The 19,066-nt window shown below is 40.6% G+C and overlaps 1 protein-coding gene across 1 annotated transcript in view; it reads left to right on the top strand.

The window, feature by feature from the left end:
• Positions 1 to 9,105: 9,105 nt before the first annotated feature.
• CLCA4 (chloride channel accessory 4) overlaps positions 9,106 to 19,066 on the top strand; it is a 23,646-nt gene continuing 13,685 nt past the window's right edge. Inside the window, exons 1-7 of the mRNA XM_087719351.1 lie at positions 9,106 to 9,282; positions 11,379 to 11,519; positions 13,727 to 13,877; positions 15,106 to 15,214; positions 16,290 to 16,458; positions 16,544 to 16,765; positions 18,306 to 18,530. Of these exons, the coding sequence (XP_087575477.1) occupies positions 9,130 to 9,282; positions 11,379 to 11,519; positions 13,727 to 13,877; positions 15,106 to 15,214; positions 16,290 to 16,458; positions 16,544 to 16,765; positions 18,306 to 18,530 (1,170 nt within the window). The 5' untranslated portion in view covers positions 9,106 to 9,129. The remainder of the gene's footprint in view (positions 9,283 to 11,378; positions 11,520 to 13,726; positions 13,878 to 15,105; positions 15,215 to 16,289; positions 16,459 to 16,543; positions 16,766 to 18,305; positions 18,531 to 19,066) is intronic.

Below are 19,066 nucleotides of genomic sequence, written 5' to 3'. Positions count from 1 at the left end.
GAAGCTTATATTATTGCGGATTTGATATTTCATACTAAAAGCTTATTGTATTTCTGGACAAAATACCATGGCTTATTTTTGGTTTGGGTGTGACTACTAAAGAAAAGAAAAACAAATTTTACCAGAGGCACAAATTGAGAAATGGGGCTTGCTCAGAATTGTTTTGCATATTTCAAAAACAATCACAATCCATCTTCCCTCATTTGATTTGTAACCCCTGTTATTTCCTCATTTTTAATTTTGTTATTGTTTTAATATACAAAGAGAATAAGACAACAAAGAACTAAAAAACACAAACACAACAACAAAATAGAAACCTATTTTTATAACATAGGAAAAAACCCACATTGTTAAATTATAACCGTACAGAAAATGATTAGATTTTTTATTAGGCCAGTAAAGGGCTAGTTTACAGACAGAAAATGAAAACATATTTTCAATCCAGCATAGTAATTTCCGAGTTGCCCAATTTTTCCAAAATTATTCTTTCTCCTGTGCACTGCTTGGGGAATCCAACCATGGGTTAACTTTGTCCATTAGCCTAGAGACTGAGTTACGTAATTGTTGACCACGCCTCCTCTGACTGGGCTAGTTCAGTTTTTTAACTCAGTCCAGCCTTAAAGAGACGCAAAAAAATGTTCTCCTCTAGGATAATAGACAAATTAGCTCATTTGACTTGGATTTCTGCCTTTTGATTCGTTTGACTAAGGTTTGTAGCATTTGTGTTGCCTGATAATAAGATTGCCCTTTCCTTGTGACTCTAGCGGCCGCAGGAAAGTCGCCCCTAAGTTTTTTACGCGCCGGAGCTTTGACGGGGAAAATCAGTAGAGAGTCGGTTCTCCGCTCTCTGTCCTGATCAGTGGCTGTGGTGAGAGTCGGTTCGCGGCTCTTGTGTCGGCGCGGGGCCCGGCAGCCTGCTGTTACTGCATTCTGTTTCCTCTGCTTATGCTGAGGCGGCAGCGTGGTCCTGCCTCCAGCAGGCGCGGACGCAATCCTTTGCCAGGGAACACCATTTCTCAGTGCTTAAAACACTTGCCGCGGTTTGGGATGAATTATCTGCGCCATTGGGAAACGGGCATCCCGTCCATCTCCTCCACCGGGTGGGGAAAGACGGTGGCATCTTTGAATGCAAATTTGCAAACAGCCCAATTCAGCCGTTAGCGCTTCGCTCCGAAACAACAGCAAGAGGGAGTGGAGTTTGCCTTGTGCTTCACTTCCAATTCAGGACAGAGTGAGTCATCTTGCTACAGAGGTCGGTTTGCCGCCATCGCTTAGCACTGTCTGCTTGCCAATTTGCAGAGGTTTGCCCTGGTTTCAATTGTGCTTGAGCCTTTACAAATCACTCCCATTCCCCCCCCCCCGTGATTATTATGGCCGGTCAATCATCATCTGGAGGCAGCAATGGATCTCCTAGCTCCCTTCCACTGCACTCTGAGGCTGCTGGGCCCATCACTAGGGTGGGTAGGACCACCACTAGGGCCTCTAAGCATAAATCGCGTATGCCCTCTGCAGCCTTGGATAGCGCTGCCAGGCGCAAGGAGAAAGCCAAGTTCTCGGCTGTAGCCCCTGGGCCTACCACCAAGTTACCTCCTACCTTAGTGGCCGAGCGCCACTCTCCCCTTGATTCCTCCAGCGGGAATCCAGGGTTGGTCCCACGATCCCCCCACACCACTGGGGAGGGATGCAGACGAAATGGATTTGGGGTCCTAGTCTATCCCTGATTTATCTATCGGGGTCCGACCACGTGCCAGATGCCCCCACCCTCAGAGCCTGTGGCCACATTTATGCCCACGGCAGCAGGCCTCTGGGGCCAGGGATGGGCCCGAATTTGATCTGCCCCCAGAACTGCATAATACGATTTCTGTAGCCATCTCCTAGAGGGTGGACGCGGAATTGCAGTGCAGAGCCCAGCGCCCTCTTTCTTTGCCAGAGACCCTTCCATCTCTCAGGCTGATCCTTCTTCGCCTCCACCTTCGGCCTACAGCGAAGGCTCTATCCTGGGTGAGGAGGAGGAGGAGGACGTTGCTGCCCTAGAATTGTCGGATGATAATGGACCATTGCAAGATACACCAGCCCTTTCCGGCCTATTTTGGCCCGCCTTATTCAAATCACTTTTGTACAAGGCTAAGGCATCTACCAAGATGGTATGACTGTGGGACTTGATTCCACTGACCATTTTTTCGCAGAGCAAGTGCAGGAGCAGGATGCCATTCCTTTCCCGAAACTATTTCTGGACATTATTCAGAAACAGTGGTCCCAACCTACGGCTGTTCCCCCTCCTAGTAATAGGGACAGGAAACTTTACGCTTCCATGCCTGAACTGGATGAGCTCCTTCAGTTCCCTACTGTGGATCCCCCAATAGCGGCATTGGCGTCCCCGGCATTGATTCCTTCTGAGATTTCGGAAGGCCTTAAGGCCGAGGACAGCAAGGCTGAACTGGTAATCTACAAAACACACCAGGTGGCGGCCTGGGCTCCTTAACAGAACTTCACTAGTTTGGTTGCAACAGCTGCAGTCTAGGCTTCCTCCCGAAGACCTACGCCTACACCAGGATGTAAATAAGCTGGTGGCAGCGCTGGAGTTCTCTTCAGATGCTACGCTCAATGCGGCCAAGTTCGTGTCTCATGTGGTAGCTTTCAACGTGGCACCCCTCAGACTCCTCTGGCTTCGCCATTGGCAAGCTGATTTATGTTCCAAATGGTACCTGGCCTCTACCCCTTTCAAAGGGGACCTTCTGTTTGGAGCAGCGTTGGATCCTATTTTGATTGAAAATAGGGACAAATGCAAGGTACTTCCAACAACCGCTAGGTTCGATGACAGGAGGCAACAACCATATCACAGAAGTCAGTCCTTTCGGGCTGGAGACTCCAGGTACACCACTGCCCCCTATGTCCCTCCCTATTCCAGGCCGTTCCCTCAGACTCTGGACAGAGGTCAGGATTGCTCCGGGCCTAGGGACAGGGGCTTCCAACAGGGTCAGCAACAGCAAGCCCGGTGGCCATTTTGTGGGACCGGTCCTTTCACAGGTACTGGTGACTCAAACGAGGTGGGACCTATTGGCAGGCGTCTCACTTTGTTCGCCCCTCAATGGGCAGAAACCACCTCGGACGTTTGGGCCCTTCAGAAAGTGAGGATGGGCCTCACTCTGAAATTTCTTGCTATCCTCCCGAGACGTTTCATCAGGTGTCCCATACCAAGGTGTCAGGTAAAGAGGTGCCTAATGGATTCCGAAATCGAACAACTGATTTCTATACATGCTATAGAAAGGGTACTTCAGGGATAGGAGAAACTAGGTTTCTATTCTATCCTTTTCTTGGTCCCCAAAAGCTTGGGCGGATGGCGGGCCATCCTAGATTTGAAACGGCTCAATCTTTGCCTGAAATACCAGAGGTCCAAAATGCAGTCGCTCAAGAGCATTTTGGCCTGCATCAGACAAGGTGACCTACTGACTTCTGTAGACATCAAGTAGGTATACCTTCATGTGCCGATATACCCATCTCATCGAAGGTTCTTGCGATTCCAATTTGCGGGGTGCCATTTCCAATACCGTGCCCTCCCATTCGGCCTTTCATCGGCCCCGCGGACCTTCACAAAGTTGTTGGCGGTGATAGTGGCATCTCTCCCGGTCAATCCCGATAAGAGTCAACTGTTACCTAGACAATATCTTGATCCTATCATCTTCCCCAGATATGGCAAGGCAGGATGTGCAGACCATGATCGAAGCATTGCAACTCCATGGCTTCATCCTGAATTTTCTGAAGAGCCATTTGCACCCAACCACGTTCCTCCTCCATCTTGGGACCGTCATCGACTCCCAATGGTGCATGGTATTGCTAGCTCAGGAAAGGCACCAAAGCCTTCAAACCCTGGTGAGTCAAGTGCAATCGCAGCGTTCTCTTCCCTTCACGGTCCTATCCCAACTGCTGGGATAGGATCCCAACTGCTGGGGAAGATGGTCTCGTGCATAGACATTGTTCCATGGTCCAGGTTCCACACATGCCCTCTCCAGTGGTTTTTGCACCCCCTTTCAGAGGGCTCACACCAGCCACTCACAAACCAAGGTCCGTTTGACCCCCAAGGTACTGCGTTCGCTCTGCTGGTGGGCTTCTTCAAAGATCCTCAAGGGGTGCCTTTTCAAAGAGCCGGACCACGTGGTAGTAACAACAGACACAAGTCTTTTCGGATGGGGAGCCCATGCCCTGACCGAGTGACACAGAAGGACCGTTCAGGTAAGTCAACAGTCGTTTTATGATATCACAAGTTCAGTAATGCTAGTAATAAAGTAAGATTGAGTAATAAAGTACTCAAAACAAGGAAGAACCCATGCACAGAACTACATATGACAGCTCAAATTTCAAAGTCCCAAATGGGAGTGCTTCCTATTTTAGTAACTTCAGGGCATTGTTTCAGGTGTCAAACAGACACATGAAGATAAGCAAAACTAAGCTAAGCGGAAAAGCAAAGTAGCACGAACGAGAGTCTCTGAAGATAAGTTTCATTTAGCACGGGACACGTGGAAGAGAAGTCAAGATTCAGTCTGGAGTTCAGAGAGCCCAATCAAGCTTTATTAGGCAATCCATCAACCCATTAAAAAAGAAAATTCAGGTTTTCTACACAAGAAGAAAACACAGGAATAGGATTTCGGGATAGGAAATCAGATGGTTACTCCCAACAGTTAAACTTGGGTCAGGACTATCTCTTAAATCAGATTTGCAGGCAGCTGTTCTTAAAATATAGAATAATATGGTTGTAAAGAACCTTGGAGGTCTTTTGCCCAACCTCCTTCCCATGGCAGGAGATCTAATGCAATTCTGGACAAATGGCTGTCCAACCTCTTCTTGAAAACCTCCAGTTATGGAGCATCCGTTATGGGCAAGCCGTTCCACTGATTAATTGTTTTCACTTTCAGGAAATTTCCCCTTAGTTCTAGTTGGATCTCTGTTTAATGTTCTTCCACCTGTTACTTCTTGTCCTGCCCTCAGGTGCTTTGGAAAATAAAGTTCTCACTTTCAGGAAATTTCCCCTTAGTTCTAGTTGGATCTCTTTTTAATGTTCTTCTACCTGTTACTGCTTGTCCTGCCCTCAGGTTATTTGGAAAATAAATTAACTCTCTTCTCTGTGACAGCTCCCCAAGTACTGGAAGACAATTATCATCTCACCCCTGCTGCCAATTACTTCCCAAAGACCCATTAGATCGCACAGGGTCGGCCTCCTCCGGGTTCCATCCACCAGCCAATGCCATCTGGCTACGACCCGGGGGAGGGCCTTCTCTGTTGCAGCTCCGGCCCTTTGGAGCGAACTCCCCGTTTCGGACCCTCACCTCTCTCCTGGCCTTCCGAAAAGCCGTTAAAACCTGGCTGTGTCGGCAGGCCTGGGGTTGATGAGCTCCCTTCCCCTCTCGACAGGTGTGGTTGTTGGTTATTTTAAATGCCTGTTTTGTATTTGTATGTTCCCTTTCCCGTTTGAGTTGTTCGCCGCCCTGAGTCCCTATAGGGAATAGGGCGGCATATAAATAAAATCAAACTTCAAACTTCAGTTCTTCTCTTTGTTAGAATAGGCATACCTAGTTCCTTCAATCATTCATTATATGGTTTATCCTTAAGACTCCTTATCATCTTTGTAGCTCTTCTCTGTTGTGCTCTTTTTTTGTATTGTAGTGACCAGAATTGGATTCAGTATTTTAATTGTTGTCTCACCAATGCAGTATAAAACGGTACTATCACTTCATTTATTCTTGAAACTATCTCTCTGTTCATGCAATCTAGGACTACATTGGCCTTTTTGGCAGCTGCAGCACATTGCTGGCTCATACTTAAGTGGTGGTCTACTAGGAGCCCTAGATCTCTCTCACAATTTCTACTATTGAGCCATGTACCACCTATTGTATATCTGTGCTTTTGTTTTTTCTTACCCGTTTTCTCATCACTGAATTGCATTTTGTTGGATAGGGCCCAGTGTTCGAGCCTGTTAAGGTCCTCCTAAATCTAGAGTCTATCCTCTAAAGCAGTGATCCCCAACCCCCGGTCCGCGGACCAATGCCGGGCCGTGGAGTACCTGGCACCAGGCCGCGCAGCGACCGGGGGCCATGATCGCTGCAGCGGCCGGGGGACATGATCGCTGCAGCGCAAAGGCTCCTGGGCCGTGCGCAAAAGCTCCTGGGCCGTGCGCAAAGGCTCCAGGGAAGAGAGCCCCGCGCAGGTACGCACGTGTGGCCCAAAGCTGTCATCGCGAACAATGCCTTCCCACCCCTGCGCGCGCTCAGCGGGCCACGGTAAAATTATCAAAGGCTGACTGGTCTGCGGTGATAAAAAGGTTGGGGACCACTGCTCTAAAGTGTTAGTGTTATTCCCTCCAGCTTTGTGTTGCCTGCAAATTTGATGAGTTCATTTGGATCATTTATCAAGAAGTTGAAAAGTACTGGGATTAAGACAGAATCTTGAGATACCCCACCGCATGCTTCCCTCCATGTAAATGTAGTTCCATTGAGGACGAGCCAGTGAGTGTGGTTGGTTAGCCAGTTGTGAATCCACCTATTGGTGATATTGTCTATCACACAATGTTCTATCTTACCAAGACATTAGGCTGTGGTTTACTCTGTCAAATGCTGCACCGAAGTCTAAATAACCTCTGTTACTAAGACTGAGTGAATTTCCTTCAATCCTTAGTGAAAGATGTTTTAAATACAAGTCTAACGACATTTTTCCCCACATCAACAGGAAAAAGAGAATTAAGAAAAGTTACAAGTAGACTAAGAATCCAGATAAATTTGTCCTTAATTCCAGGCTGGCTCTCCTTGATTAGTGTCCATCCATTGTTCTTGTCCTGCCTTCAGGTACTTTGTGACAGTCCCTTAAATAATGGAATCATATCACTCCTAATCAGAGGTGGGTTCCGGATGCTGCTACTGCCGGCTTGCTCATGGATGCGTGCGTGCTTCATGCGTGCTGCACGCACATGCACAGTGCAACAAAAATTGCTCTGTGCATGCGCAGAAGGCAAAAACAAGATGGGGCCATCTATGGTGCCGCTGAGAGAACCAGTTAGGGGGCATGGTAAACCTGGGTCACTGCCAGTTACAGCAAACCAGGCTGCCAAGTTACTACCAGTTTGGACGAACCAGTCCGAATCGGTAGGAACCCACCTCTGCTCCTAGTCCTTCTTTTCATTAAACTAGACCTATCCAATTCCTGGGGAGCAGGAAGGTAAATTGGATATGTTCGCTGCCTTTCTAAAATTAACAAAGGCAGCAAACATATCCAAAATTAACAAAGGCAGTATACAAATAAATGAACTTGTTGCTATGGCTCTATCTCATGCACAGGGACACTTTGAGGAACAGAAATCTTGGTCACTTGTATTGCTTTCAATGCCAAGGGCTGGAAACATTTTCTATGTTTCAGATAGACTATTCCTGTCCATGGAGGATTAATCAAATATTGTTTTTTCTCCTCCCTTTTCACCATTACCAAATGCCATGTTAACGGACAAAGATGAAACACAATAACCTTGAAACCCAGTAAATGTGTTCACATGACCTATTTAGGATTTTTTTTTTAAATGTAAAACACAGGTAAAGGATAAAAAAGTCACACACCTTTACATTTCTTACTAGCTCACATGGAATCAACAAGGCTGAAATATGGCTGTGTAAAGTAAATGATGTGAGTATTGATAGAGGACAAAAGGCAAATTTGTCTTGGAAGCAGCACCGATTAGGCAACAGTACAACAGATTAGGCGATAACAGTTGGGAAAGCAAAAATGTGCCTATTTCTTGCAGCACATGAGACAAAATGACTTGCCCAAAGTTATCCAGCTAGCTTTCATGGCTAAGGTAAGACTTGAACTCACATTCTTCTACTAAGATCTAAGATTTTGGAATTAATTATAAAAACTCTTCTCATGGGAAAATGTTTTTTTAATTCTATTTTTTAAATTTTGACTTAATTGGATGATACTAATACAGAATGAATTAAAATATTTTTAACATTGTGTATATTGAAAGATATTTTTGAACAATGGACTTGAAAGTTAATTTTAAGGGTGCCTATTTCTGTAAGTAATGTTTTAAAGTTGTTATGAAAGAGAAATAAGTATTACCTGTCAAGATTGAGGCTGATCTTGAAGTAATTTAAAAATAATAGGTAAAAATATGCTTTGTTGGATACAAAGGAAATGGGCAATGTGTTAATAATTTAAAGGAATATACAAATAGTAAATCAAGAGTGTGACCTGGATAATTTTCCTAAAATGGATTTACAAAAAAAACTTGTTAAACGTTTGAAGAATTGTATGAAAAGGGACAAAAAAAAAATGTTTTCTGGGACTTTATTTGAAGGGTCTAAAGATCAAATTGTTAACCATAAAAGGAAGGAATATAAAGATGGTTTCAATTGATCAAAGTTAAAATAGATATGTTGTTATCTTTGTAACTCTTAATGCACTTTTCTGATCTGGACTAAATATTAAGCCTAAAAGGTTTATGGACAAGAGATGCGATATTAGAAGAATAAATCACTTGTATATAAGAGAAAATGAAAGGTTTATAATTGTTTTGGGGAGGACAGTCACTTTTTAATATATTTATTTATTATTTTCTTACTTTCTTTTCTATTTCTATTTCTCTTTTTCCTTTTCCCCCTGAACCTTCTACTCTTTTTTCAGTTTTTACTTTTAATATAATCTTTACATTGTCACAGGACAACTTTAAGTAAGCCATTCCCAATAAATTTTTATAGAAATGTAAATAATAGAACATCATATGATTTATCCAAATACTGACTTCAGGAAAAAAATTAAGTAATTCATTTTAAAACATCTTCCGTATAAGATTAATATTATGTAAGGTTTATTTAGTTTGCAATGTTTATAGAACAAAAGTATATTCTATAAGTTCATTAGGCATGTTCACAATGAATTAGGATCAGAATGAGGAACTTCAATTCTTATTAAATTGTTGATATGTAACTAAGAGAATACAAAGAATAATCCAAAGATGAATCACTTCATCAGAACAAAGTCCCGCAATAAAATATTCAGAAGTTGACTGCATGTATAAATACATGTTTGTGTAATACTTCTGTGCCATCCTTTCCGTCAACCAAGGTGAGGAAAGAAGTGCCAGCAAAGATGGCACTCAGTCAGGACATTTTGGTGATAATGATGCTACTACATGGAGTAATGGGTACCATGATCAATCTCAACAATAATGGCTTTGAAAACATTGTTATTGCTATTAATCCAGCGATACCGGAAGATGCCCAAATTATTACCAACATACAGGTATGATAATTAGACATTTCTGAACATATTAACTTTGTAATACATTAAGAATTCTGTTAGATATATAGTGCTAAAATCTATTTGTGTTTTGTAAATAATGAGGTAAGTTCCTGTGTGTGTGTGTGTGTGTGTGTGTGTGTGTGTGTGTGTGTGTTACAGCTGACAGCTCCCTGTGTCAAGAGGCTGGGCAATTCAAGACCAATTTGATAAGAAAAGATACCTTTTCTGACAGTCAGCCGACTGAGCTTTCTGGCTAAAATAGATTTGTTTAAATTGTAGCTATGGCTGTATTTTTATCTATCTCTAGTGGTCATGCAAATTGAGTCCCAAGGGAGTGGGCGGCATACAAATCTATTAAAACTAAACTAAACTGATTCCGCCTAATATTTTATTTATTTAATTGCATCCTGCCATTATTATTTTTACACATAGCTCAGGGCATATTCAACACCCCCTTCTCCTATTTTCCCCATAACCCTGTAAGGTGTGTTGGGCTGAGAAAGACTCCCCCCAATTGGTCAGCCAGCAGATTTTATGTCTAAAGCCAAAGAATTCACAATCTCCTGCTCTCCAGCTTGGAGCCTTTTGTCCTTTTCGTAATGCTTTCCTCTATTTGCTGATGTGTAAGTGTTCCACCATTCATGTATATGAAACGCCAAAGAAATTCATAAACGTTTGAACCAACCCGATTGCTCAGCCCTAAACTGCTCCCTTTATCATATGGACTTTGTGTTCCATTTTAAAAGCATTCCACGTTCAGAGGAGGCTAATTGTTAACTACTCACCCTCCTTTACCTCTTTGAAGGAGAGATGAAGCAATCCTCCTTCATTTCATATAATTGTAATAATTTGATCTCTGGCACAATGTAGTGTTGGCTTTCCCCAGCCTGATGTTTTTGAATTTACAAGTCCTACCATTTTTAATTAATACTAGTTGATAACCCAGTGCTGTCCAGGTATTTATTTATCCCAAACCTCCTTCCATTAATGTCGCCGCAATTCCTGAAGAGGCGATGCCAAGAGCAATTTCTCCCTGAGCCCTGATTTCAGCGACAATTACATTAGTTAAAAATGTTTTCCCTGTGCACCCAGAAGGGTCAAGAAAAATGATACCACCTCGTTGTTTCACTAGCTGATCCATGATCATTTGGTATGCTTTTTTCTGATCTTGATTTAGAAGTGGCTTCTTGTCCGCAATACATGCCCTTGTTGATTATGTCTGGGCCAAACATAATTTCTTATGTTGGATTTTCCCCCTTACCAGAGGGAGCCCCTGTGGAGTACTATGAAGCCATTACCATGGCAACTCCACAGCGCTGTACAGTAGAAGCCATTTTAAGGTACAACAGGCTGTATCTTAACAGAACAGACACCCTGAGAGGTGTTAGGGGTATCTTACCCCCCCTTCCCCAGTATTTGTTTCCAGAGAGTAAGTAATCTGTGTACCAAGTTTGGTTGAAATTGCTTGAGGCGTTCCAGAGTTATGCTGGAAAACACACACAGAGAGACATTTTTACATATATAGCTAGCCAATGAACCTGTTCACTGAGATTGTGGGAATTAAAATTCACTACATCAGAAAGAGATAAAAAGTGAGGAAAATTCATACAAATAAAGATGGAAGAATAGTGATATATTAAGATTGTGAGCTTTAGCAAGATGATTTCACAGTTTAGGAATACATAATTATTTCATGGTTTTATTTTTAATGGAACTTATTCACATTTAAAGGTAAAACATTTAATTTTTTTTAATAATTTCTCAATAACCACATTTGTTGTATTTATTTTGTACAATGACAATAAAGACTATACTACACTATATAGCGGATGAGATTATTTCCTGAATGTCAAGAAAGGACAGAAAAAAATGCAAGAACATAATTTGTGATTTTCAGATTCTGGGAAGTCGAGGTATAAGTAGAATCATCTGATCTTTCAGATTTTTTGAGACTGCCTGTGAAACCCCAAAATAAATATCAGGTCACATGAGAGTTCTAAGTAGAATGAAATAAATGCAATGTACAGAACCCTAGGCAGTAACTATTGACAGCTCCACAACAAAGTAAATATATTTGTATTTTGTGTTCCTATTAGAATATGGTTAAAGAAGCATCCAATTATCTCATCAATGCTACGGAACGAAGATTTTACTTTAAGTCTGTAAAAATTATAATTCCATTGACATGGCAAAAAAAACCAGAATATGAAAGAGTAATAAGAGAATCCTACGAAAAAGTAAGTGGAGAATATTCTTCAAAAATATGTGATATTTTAAGAGACAGAAACTACATATAATATAACTACAGGTCTCTGATTTTGTCCTTATAACTCAATTGCCTTCTCCAATTCTATATTTACAGAAAGTTTGCAACTCAATGCCAACCTACAAGGTGGTCTATAATAAGAAAGAATGCCATTAGGGTCTTGATCAGTGGTGGGTTTCAAATAATTTAACAACCGGTTCTCTTCCCTAGTGACCATCTGGGTAGGCATGGCTCAGTGGTCATATGACAGGGTGGGCATGGCCAACTCAACATCGCTCAGGTCAATGGGTGCTTCGCCTTAGCTTTTACAGTGTAATAAGGGGTTAACCAGAGAGGCAGTTTCTGTAAGCAAGGAAATAAAGATTAGGCTAGAAACAACACCAGAATGTTTCCTTCCTGCCTTTCTTACAGGATTAGTCCTGAAAAGTGGAAAAAAACAAAATGAGATTTCTTCCAACAACCGGTTCTCCGAACTGCTTAGAAAGTTAAGAACCAGTTCTCCCGAATAGGTGCGAACTGACTGAATCCCACCACTGGTCTTGACTAGTTTTATTCTAACACCTACAGTAACAGAATCTTGCAAGTCTGAATGCACTTTCTGCTACCCTCACATTATCTTCATGTGAACTAGGAAAGGGTGTGTCTGATACATTTTTTTCAAATTATTTTCTTGGCCTGGATTGGGCTCAAGTGGCACTTATCTGACTGTTGCCTTGCCAGAAGCTCTTATCCCTCTCCTTCAAGGCTTTCCTGTATGCCAGGCTCTGTGTCCAACCCACAGCCTGCACTTTCCGAATCATGCCCAGCCCTGGAAAGGTAGTAATGCAGCTCCACAAGACGTCCCCTTCAAATAAAGGAGGTTCGTTACTTATATACTTTAAGGATATTAGCTATATTTTATATGCATCCTAAGACAATTCCTCTTCACTCAATGTGGGCCAGACAAACCAAAGTTTGGACACGTGTCCCAGCTTGGAACTTGGCGGCCTGGGTTGCTGGAACTGGCAGAGACCTAGGCCTGCCACGCCCCTGAACCAGTTCTCCCGGTGGCGCTGTAGGAGCCACCATCTTGTTTTTTGCTTTTGCATATGCGCAGAGCAATTTTAGTGGTACTGTGCATGCATGTGCACAGGCGGCACACCTCTGACGAACCGGCAGTAACGACTGCCGGAACCCACCCCTGATGTGTCCTATAATCTTTGCAGGGAAACAATGACAGCAAAGTTATTAACTTCAAGTGCCTGCTTGTGAGCTTTATGCCCATTGGTGAGAACAAATAATTCCTAACCTTTATACACTAAAACTTAATTTAACGCACTATTGGGGGAAACATATATACATTATTCCCAGAGATCTGCAAAATCCAAGTCTTTGGGTCTATTTTTATCACTTATATAACAATGTAATTAAGGCAATGATGTAATTTTCACTCTTTATGTACTGACAACATTATAGAAACCAACACAGATAATATAATTTGTTTTACTTCTACAATGACATTATTAAGGTGAAATTAACATAAATGTATCTGATTTAACTGTACCATTTCGGCTGCAACAGATTTGCCTATTATTTTCAGGAGGGAATGATATCTAGGTGAAAATTTTACTCCATCTTTTTCAAGTCTGCTAAATAATACTCCACTAATTTACTGTTTTACAATAATTAGTTTCTTCTTTTAATGTGAAGAGTCTTTTCTACAGTCTAACAAAATGACTTGGTATTATAAAGATGTTGCTGATATTGCTGAAGAATAACTGTTGACATCCCTAAATATTTCTCCTGCTAATTGTGTCCCAAAGGAATTATGGAGGACAATAGTTCCTCCATTAGTACATCTCTGCTATGTATTAAATGAATTATATACAAACAATGTGAGTAAATCATATGAATAACAGCCAAACCTTTCATTATTATGGTGATTCAAATTTCAGAGAGAGCTAAGTTTGACTGCTTCCATGCCTATGTGCAATATCTTGTCAATTAAGTACAAAAAGGATATATTCATTGTAGGGAATTTCAGGGTTAAAGAATACTGAATAATGTAATGCAATAAATAAATAAAATATATAATGAATTTCTAAGAGGCAGTTTCCAACCAGGGATAATTTTGTATTAGCAAACGATTAGCTACTTTTTATTCACTGATCTTTAAAATATGCCTATTATTATTTTTAGGCCGATATCATAGTAGCTGATCCTCATTTGAAGTCTGGAGATGATCCTTATACCCTGCAGTTTGGAGGTTGTGGCATACCAGGAAGATACATTCATTTCACACCAACATTTCTGACAAATGACAATTTGCATGAAGTTTATGGCTCTCGAGGTAATATAATTAATTGGGGTTTTTTTTGTTCTCACTAATGAAACCTTCAATAGGCAGGGACTGAATAATAACCAACAAAATAAGAAAGTTCATGAAAATATAAATGTCTAATCTCCCTTGGTTGCTTATTTTTAAAGGGTCAAAACTCAGGCAAAAGTTTAATGAAGTCTGCATTTTAGAATGAACAATACAGTCTCCAGCTTGAAAGTATCATACTCTGGGTCTATTTGAGTGGTGGGATTCAAAAAAATTTACTACCAGTTCTGTGGGCATGGCTTTGTGGGTGTAACTTTGTGGGCGTGGCTTTGTGGGTATGGCAGGGGAAGGATACTGCAAACTCCCCATTCCTTCCCCACTCCTGGGGGAAGGTTACTGCAAAATCTCATTCCCTCCCCACCCCACTAACCTGCTTTCCAGCTCCGTTCTCCTGTTCAGCGCAACAAAAGATTTAAGTTATAGAAAGATAGATTTGGACTAATTATTTTAAAAAAATGTAATAACAGTTTAACTATGCTGAGCAAATGGGTTCATAGCCTAAAAAGACTCTTCCAAATGTACATTTTAAGATACTGCAACTGTGGCATTCACAGAGGTTATGAATCTAAACTCTATATTTACAAAAAGTTTGCAACTCAATGCCAGCCTACAAGGTGGTCTATAATAAGAAAGAATGCCATTAGGGTCTTGATCAGTGATGGGTTTCAAATTCCCTAGTGACCATCTGGGTAGGCATGGCTCAGTGGTCATGTGACAGGGTGGGCATGGCCAACTCAACGTCACTCAGGTCAAAGAAAATCAGCTGAGAGGCTAGGAGGCAGCAGGGGTAGGGCCAGCTATTTGCCGGTTCTCCGAACTACTCAAAATTTCCGCTACTGGTTCTCCAGAACAGGTCAGAATTGGCTGAATACCACCTCTGGTCTATTCAGATGGCCAGATTCAAAACATGGCTGGGTACTTGCGTGTTTAGCAATAGGATAGAAAAGGCACTTTCAATTTTGTGCAGCGTCATCTATGCTATACTTAATGAATTTGGAGTTGCACATAGACTTAAGTTCAGCTTCCCTTCCAAAAACTTTCTTCGTGGGATCACAATTAAATACCCACTAATAATGACATGTCCACAGTTCCAACAGCATTGAAACACACATACATAACAACAAATTTTTACTTACTATTGCAAACTTAAATTATGGTGTTACAATTCAGTTGTTTTACCTTTTCCTTACAGGTAGGGTCTTTGTCCATGAGTGGGCTCATCTCAGATGGGGTGTATTTGATGAATATAATTATGACGCTCCATTTTACGTTACTAAGGAAAAGAAAGTTGAGGCAACAAGGTATCTTCCTAGACTTAAATTAACCTAATATGCTACAGTGACTAGACTTTAGTACTTCATCAATTTTCTATCTACTTGCCTCTTGATCAAGGATACAATTATTATCCAAATAATAATTATTGTCACTCTCTTGGTTTGTTAATTGTATATCCCTTTCAATTATTAAGCTATCAGGCCAATGGTTTCTTTTGTATATCCAGTGTGACATCTTTTTCCATATCATGGGAAGTTTTGTTTATAATTAATTCAAAAAACATATTTCAAAATTATCTGGGCTCTTAGTCCATTTGTTTTGCTGTTTCTTCAAAAAACCCTTTTTTAGTTCTTAAAATTGTAGTTTAAAGATTTTCAGTCACTAAGGATTGAGGGAAATTTACCTGGTGCTGTAAAACAAGTGAATCCCAAGCTTCCTAATAGCTGAAATGCTGTTAAAAAGTAATTTCCAAAAGTGATTAGAAAAGGAAGGAAAACTTAGTCCACTGTGATTTGAGCAAGATGGCTAACCCCTCTTCTCCCAGAACTCCTCCAAGGATCCTCATCTTGGGAAGACCATTGGTGGGTGATCTCTTGCCTGTAGAAGAATTTTATTTGTAAGCCGCCCTGAGTCTTCCGAGAGTGGGTGGCATACAAGCTAAATAAATAAATAAATAAATAAATAAATAAATAAATAAATAGTCTATTCTCAGATCTTTATTCCGCTATGGTGGCCAGCTCTATTTTTCTTGAGTCCATCTTCAGTTCCGCATTTCTTCCCTAGAAGTCTCTAGAAGTCCCTCCAATATCAACGTTCAAGAGTATTGTTAATAATCTTTTTCAAAGTTCAACCCTGCAAAATATCTCCTGACTTGGAAGGGAGACCAAGAATCACTCGAGCTTTAGGCTAAGCTGGGAAATTGAAAAACTTTCTGGAACAAAGCAACCGAAAACCACTTGAGTATTCTTGCAAATAAAATGAATTGAATGTACCCCAAAAGTTATCAGAAGTCAAGCTCAACTTGAAACAAAATTTCTCTTTTTATATTGATGTTATCATTTTTCATTTGTAAATTATGTATATTTTTATTATGTCATTTAGATGTTCAGCTGGTGTCACTGGTACTTACGTATTTCCAACTGGACCAGGAAAACACAGAGATTGCAGATTCCTGGAAGGCACTCAGATGTATGAACCGGGATGTCAATTTGTAGCAGATAAATCCCAAAGCACTCCAGTGTCTATAATGTATATGCAAAGTTTACCTTCTGTAAGAACAACTAATGTAAAGCATTTAAGTTGATCCTATATTTGTCCTGAATTGTCCTGATGAATTCTTATTTTTATATTTTTAGGTGGCTATGTTCTGTGATAAAAGCAATCATAATATTGAAGCACCAAATCTGCAAAACAAATTCTGCAACTACAAAAGTACGTGGGAAGTAATTATGAATTCCACTGACTTCGCCTCCTCATCTATAATAAATACTCCTCCACCTGAGCCCACTTTCACCTTGATGCAAACACGTGACAGAGTTGTCTGTTTAGTGCTTGATGTCTCTGGAAGTATGGCAGATGTAAGTGTTGCGTTAGAAAATTCTTTTAACAAAAAACTTCAAAATGATTTTTTATAGGAATGCTGGGTTAGTTGTTAATTAATTACTGATATTTAACTACTTCTAATTCATATGCGCTTCTTTTCATAAACATTAGTGTTTATGAAACTGTAGTAAATTGTAGTTGCTTAATTGTTGTGAAAAAAGGGAAAGTTATCCAACAGGATAGATATGATCCAAGATGTTATACAGGATTTTGTAAGACAGTTGGAGAGCGGGGAAGATGTCCATGCTGTATCCACACATCTGATTTGTCGTACCCTCTTTCTGTCCTCAATTGCTACCCTAAAAGCCCCACACCATCCACTTAGTGTCCAGTTAGAAAGGGTTTGTGGGGTGTTGCTGTCTATAAAGTAGTATGGAACATGGAACTTTGCAACATTTCAATGATTGGTCATTCCCCAAGTGAAAGCTCATCTTCACAAACATCATTCACTGTTTGAAAAGCCTCCTCCAACTGGCACATGCAGTTCTCTGGGGTTCCTCTATCACTGCATTTTCTTCTTCTTCTTCTTTCTTATTGTACTATTGTCCAACTACATTTTCAAACGTAACTCTGGGTCAGCCACCAACAGTTTGACCACTCGATTATTTAGGCAGCAATACATTAAGTTTTTAAATCTTTAGGCACCATTTTTTGCTGCTGGATAAAGATTTTTGGAGTGATGGTTTAAGAAGGACGTTTAGATGTAGGGAATCAATGTGGACGCTGGAAACTACCTTAAGAAGATTATTTGAGGAAAGAAAGTGAAGAGCCAGGCTTCCCTAGGAACAGCAATGAGTGAAAAGGGAATTCCCTGTGATATAGGTCAGAGAAGTACAGGAAGTCCTTGACTTAAGATTAAAATTGAGCCCAAAATCTCTGTTGCTAAGTGAGACATTTGTTGAGTTTTGTCCCATTTTATGACCTTCCTTGCCACTTTCTTGTTAAGTGAATCACTGCCAGGAGAAAAGTTAGTAACCCAACTATTAAGTAATCTGGCTTCCCCATTGACCTTGCTTGTCAGAAGGTCGCAAAAGGAAATCACATGATCAAGGGGATGCTGCAAAGGTTGTAACTCTGAAAAATGGTCATGTCCCATTTTTCAATGCCGTTGTAACTTTGAACAGTCATTGAAGGAAATGTTGTTAGTCGAGGACTACCTATAGAAAGTCCAAGTCCTTCTTTGCCTTAAACTAGGAAAGCAATTCTTAATTTCAGAGTTTCATACTTTCTCATCCAGCTAATCATCAGTTGACCAATTCATTTTAAAATAGAAAAAGAAAAAACCACTGGGAAGCTAGAGAAGGCAGTTTCTCCCAAATAGCATAAATGTTTAGTTACAGATTTTGAACAAGTTGTTGGAACTTTTGAAATAAGGGTTGGATGAAGGCCAACTATTTCTGCTTTTAAATTGATTTGGTCAAAAGAAAGGCATTTGAAATGATTGTTCAGGCAGTATTGACAACTGACAACTTTGTCCTTCTTCCTCATCTTGCATACCTTTTTCTTTCTATACAGTATGACCGCATTGGTCGTCTCCGGCAAGCTGCAGAAGTGTTCCTCCTACAAATTATTGAACTTGGTTCCTGGGCTGGAATTGTAACATTTCATAGCTCTGCCACCATTCAGACTCAATTGCAACAGATCGTCAGTGACAACATACGAAAAAATCTTGTGAATTATTTGCCTACCAGAGCTAGTGGAGGGACTAATATTTGTGCTGGAGCGCGCAAAGGATTTGAGGTGAAAGAAAACATATTCCTATTACTTTTATTTCTTTTTTTACCCCTAGACATATGTTGTTTAGTGAGCTCGTGCAGATTTTTAAAGAGAAATATGAAGCAATTATATCATCCCATCATTGTAATTTTTTTTCAGCCTGATAAAGCTGGGTCGGCAATATTCACAGGTACCACAGCTTTTATAGATGCCTACTTATGTCTAAAGATGCCTACTTTAATAGATGCCTACTTTAATAGATGCTTACTGTGTCTGCACACAGACACATTTTTAAAATGACAAATCTCATTACCACTGTTCTTTTATGGAGATCTGATGGCATTTTGATCATTTTTTTAAACATACATTTTTTAGCATACAACTTAACAACCACCCTTTTCTACATTTGTTGCAAATTAAACACTCACTCACAGAGAAGAAAACATAACATTACAACATGACACCACAACGCTACTCTCATCAATGCGACACACTTTATAAGATCTTATGTATTTTGTCCATTTTACATGGCAGATCTGGCAACTACTGAAATGGAATTG

Source organism: Thamnophis sirtalis, unplaced genomic scaffold (genome assembly GCF_051295495.1).
Source record: "Thamnophis sirtalis isolate CommonGarterSnake01/CBP01778 unplaced genomic scaffold, rThaSir2_p1.2 scaffold_7, whole genome shotgun sequence".
Classification (NCBI taxonomy): domain Eukaryota; kingdom Metazoa; phylum Chordata; class Lepidosauria; order Squamata; family Natricidae; genus Thamnophis; species Thamnophis sirtalis.
Note: the sequence above shows the minus strand (reverse complement) of the source record. Positions and strands in the feature narration are given on the sequence as shown.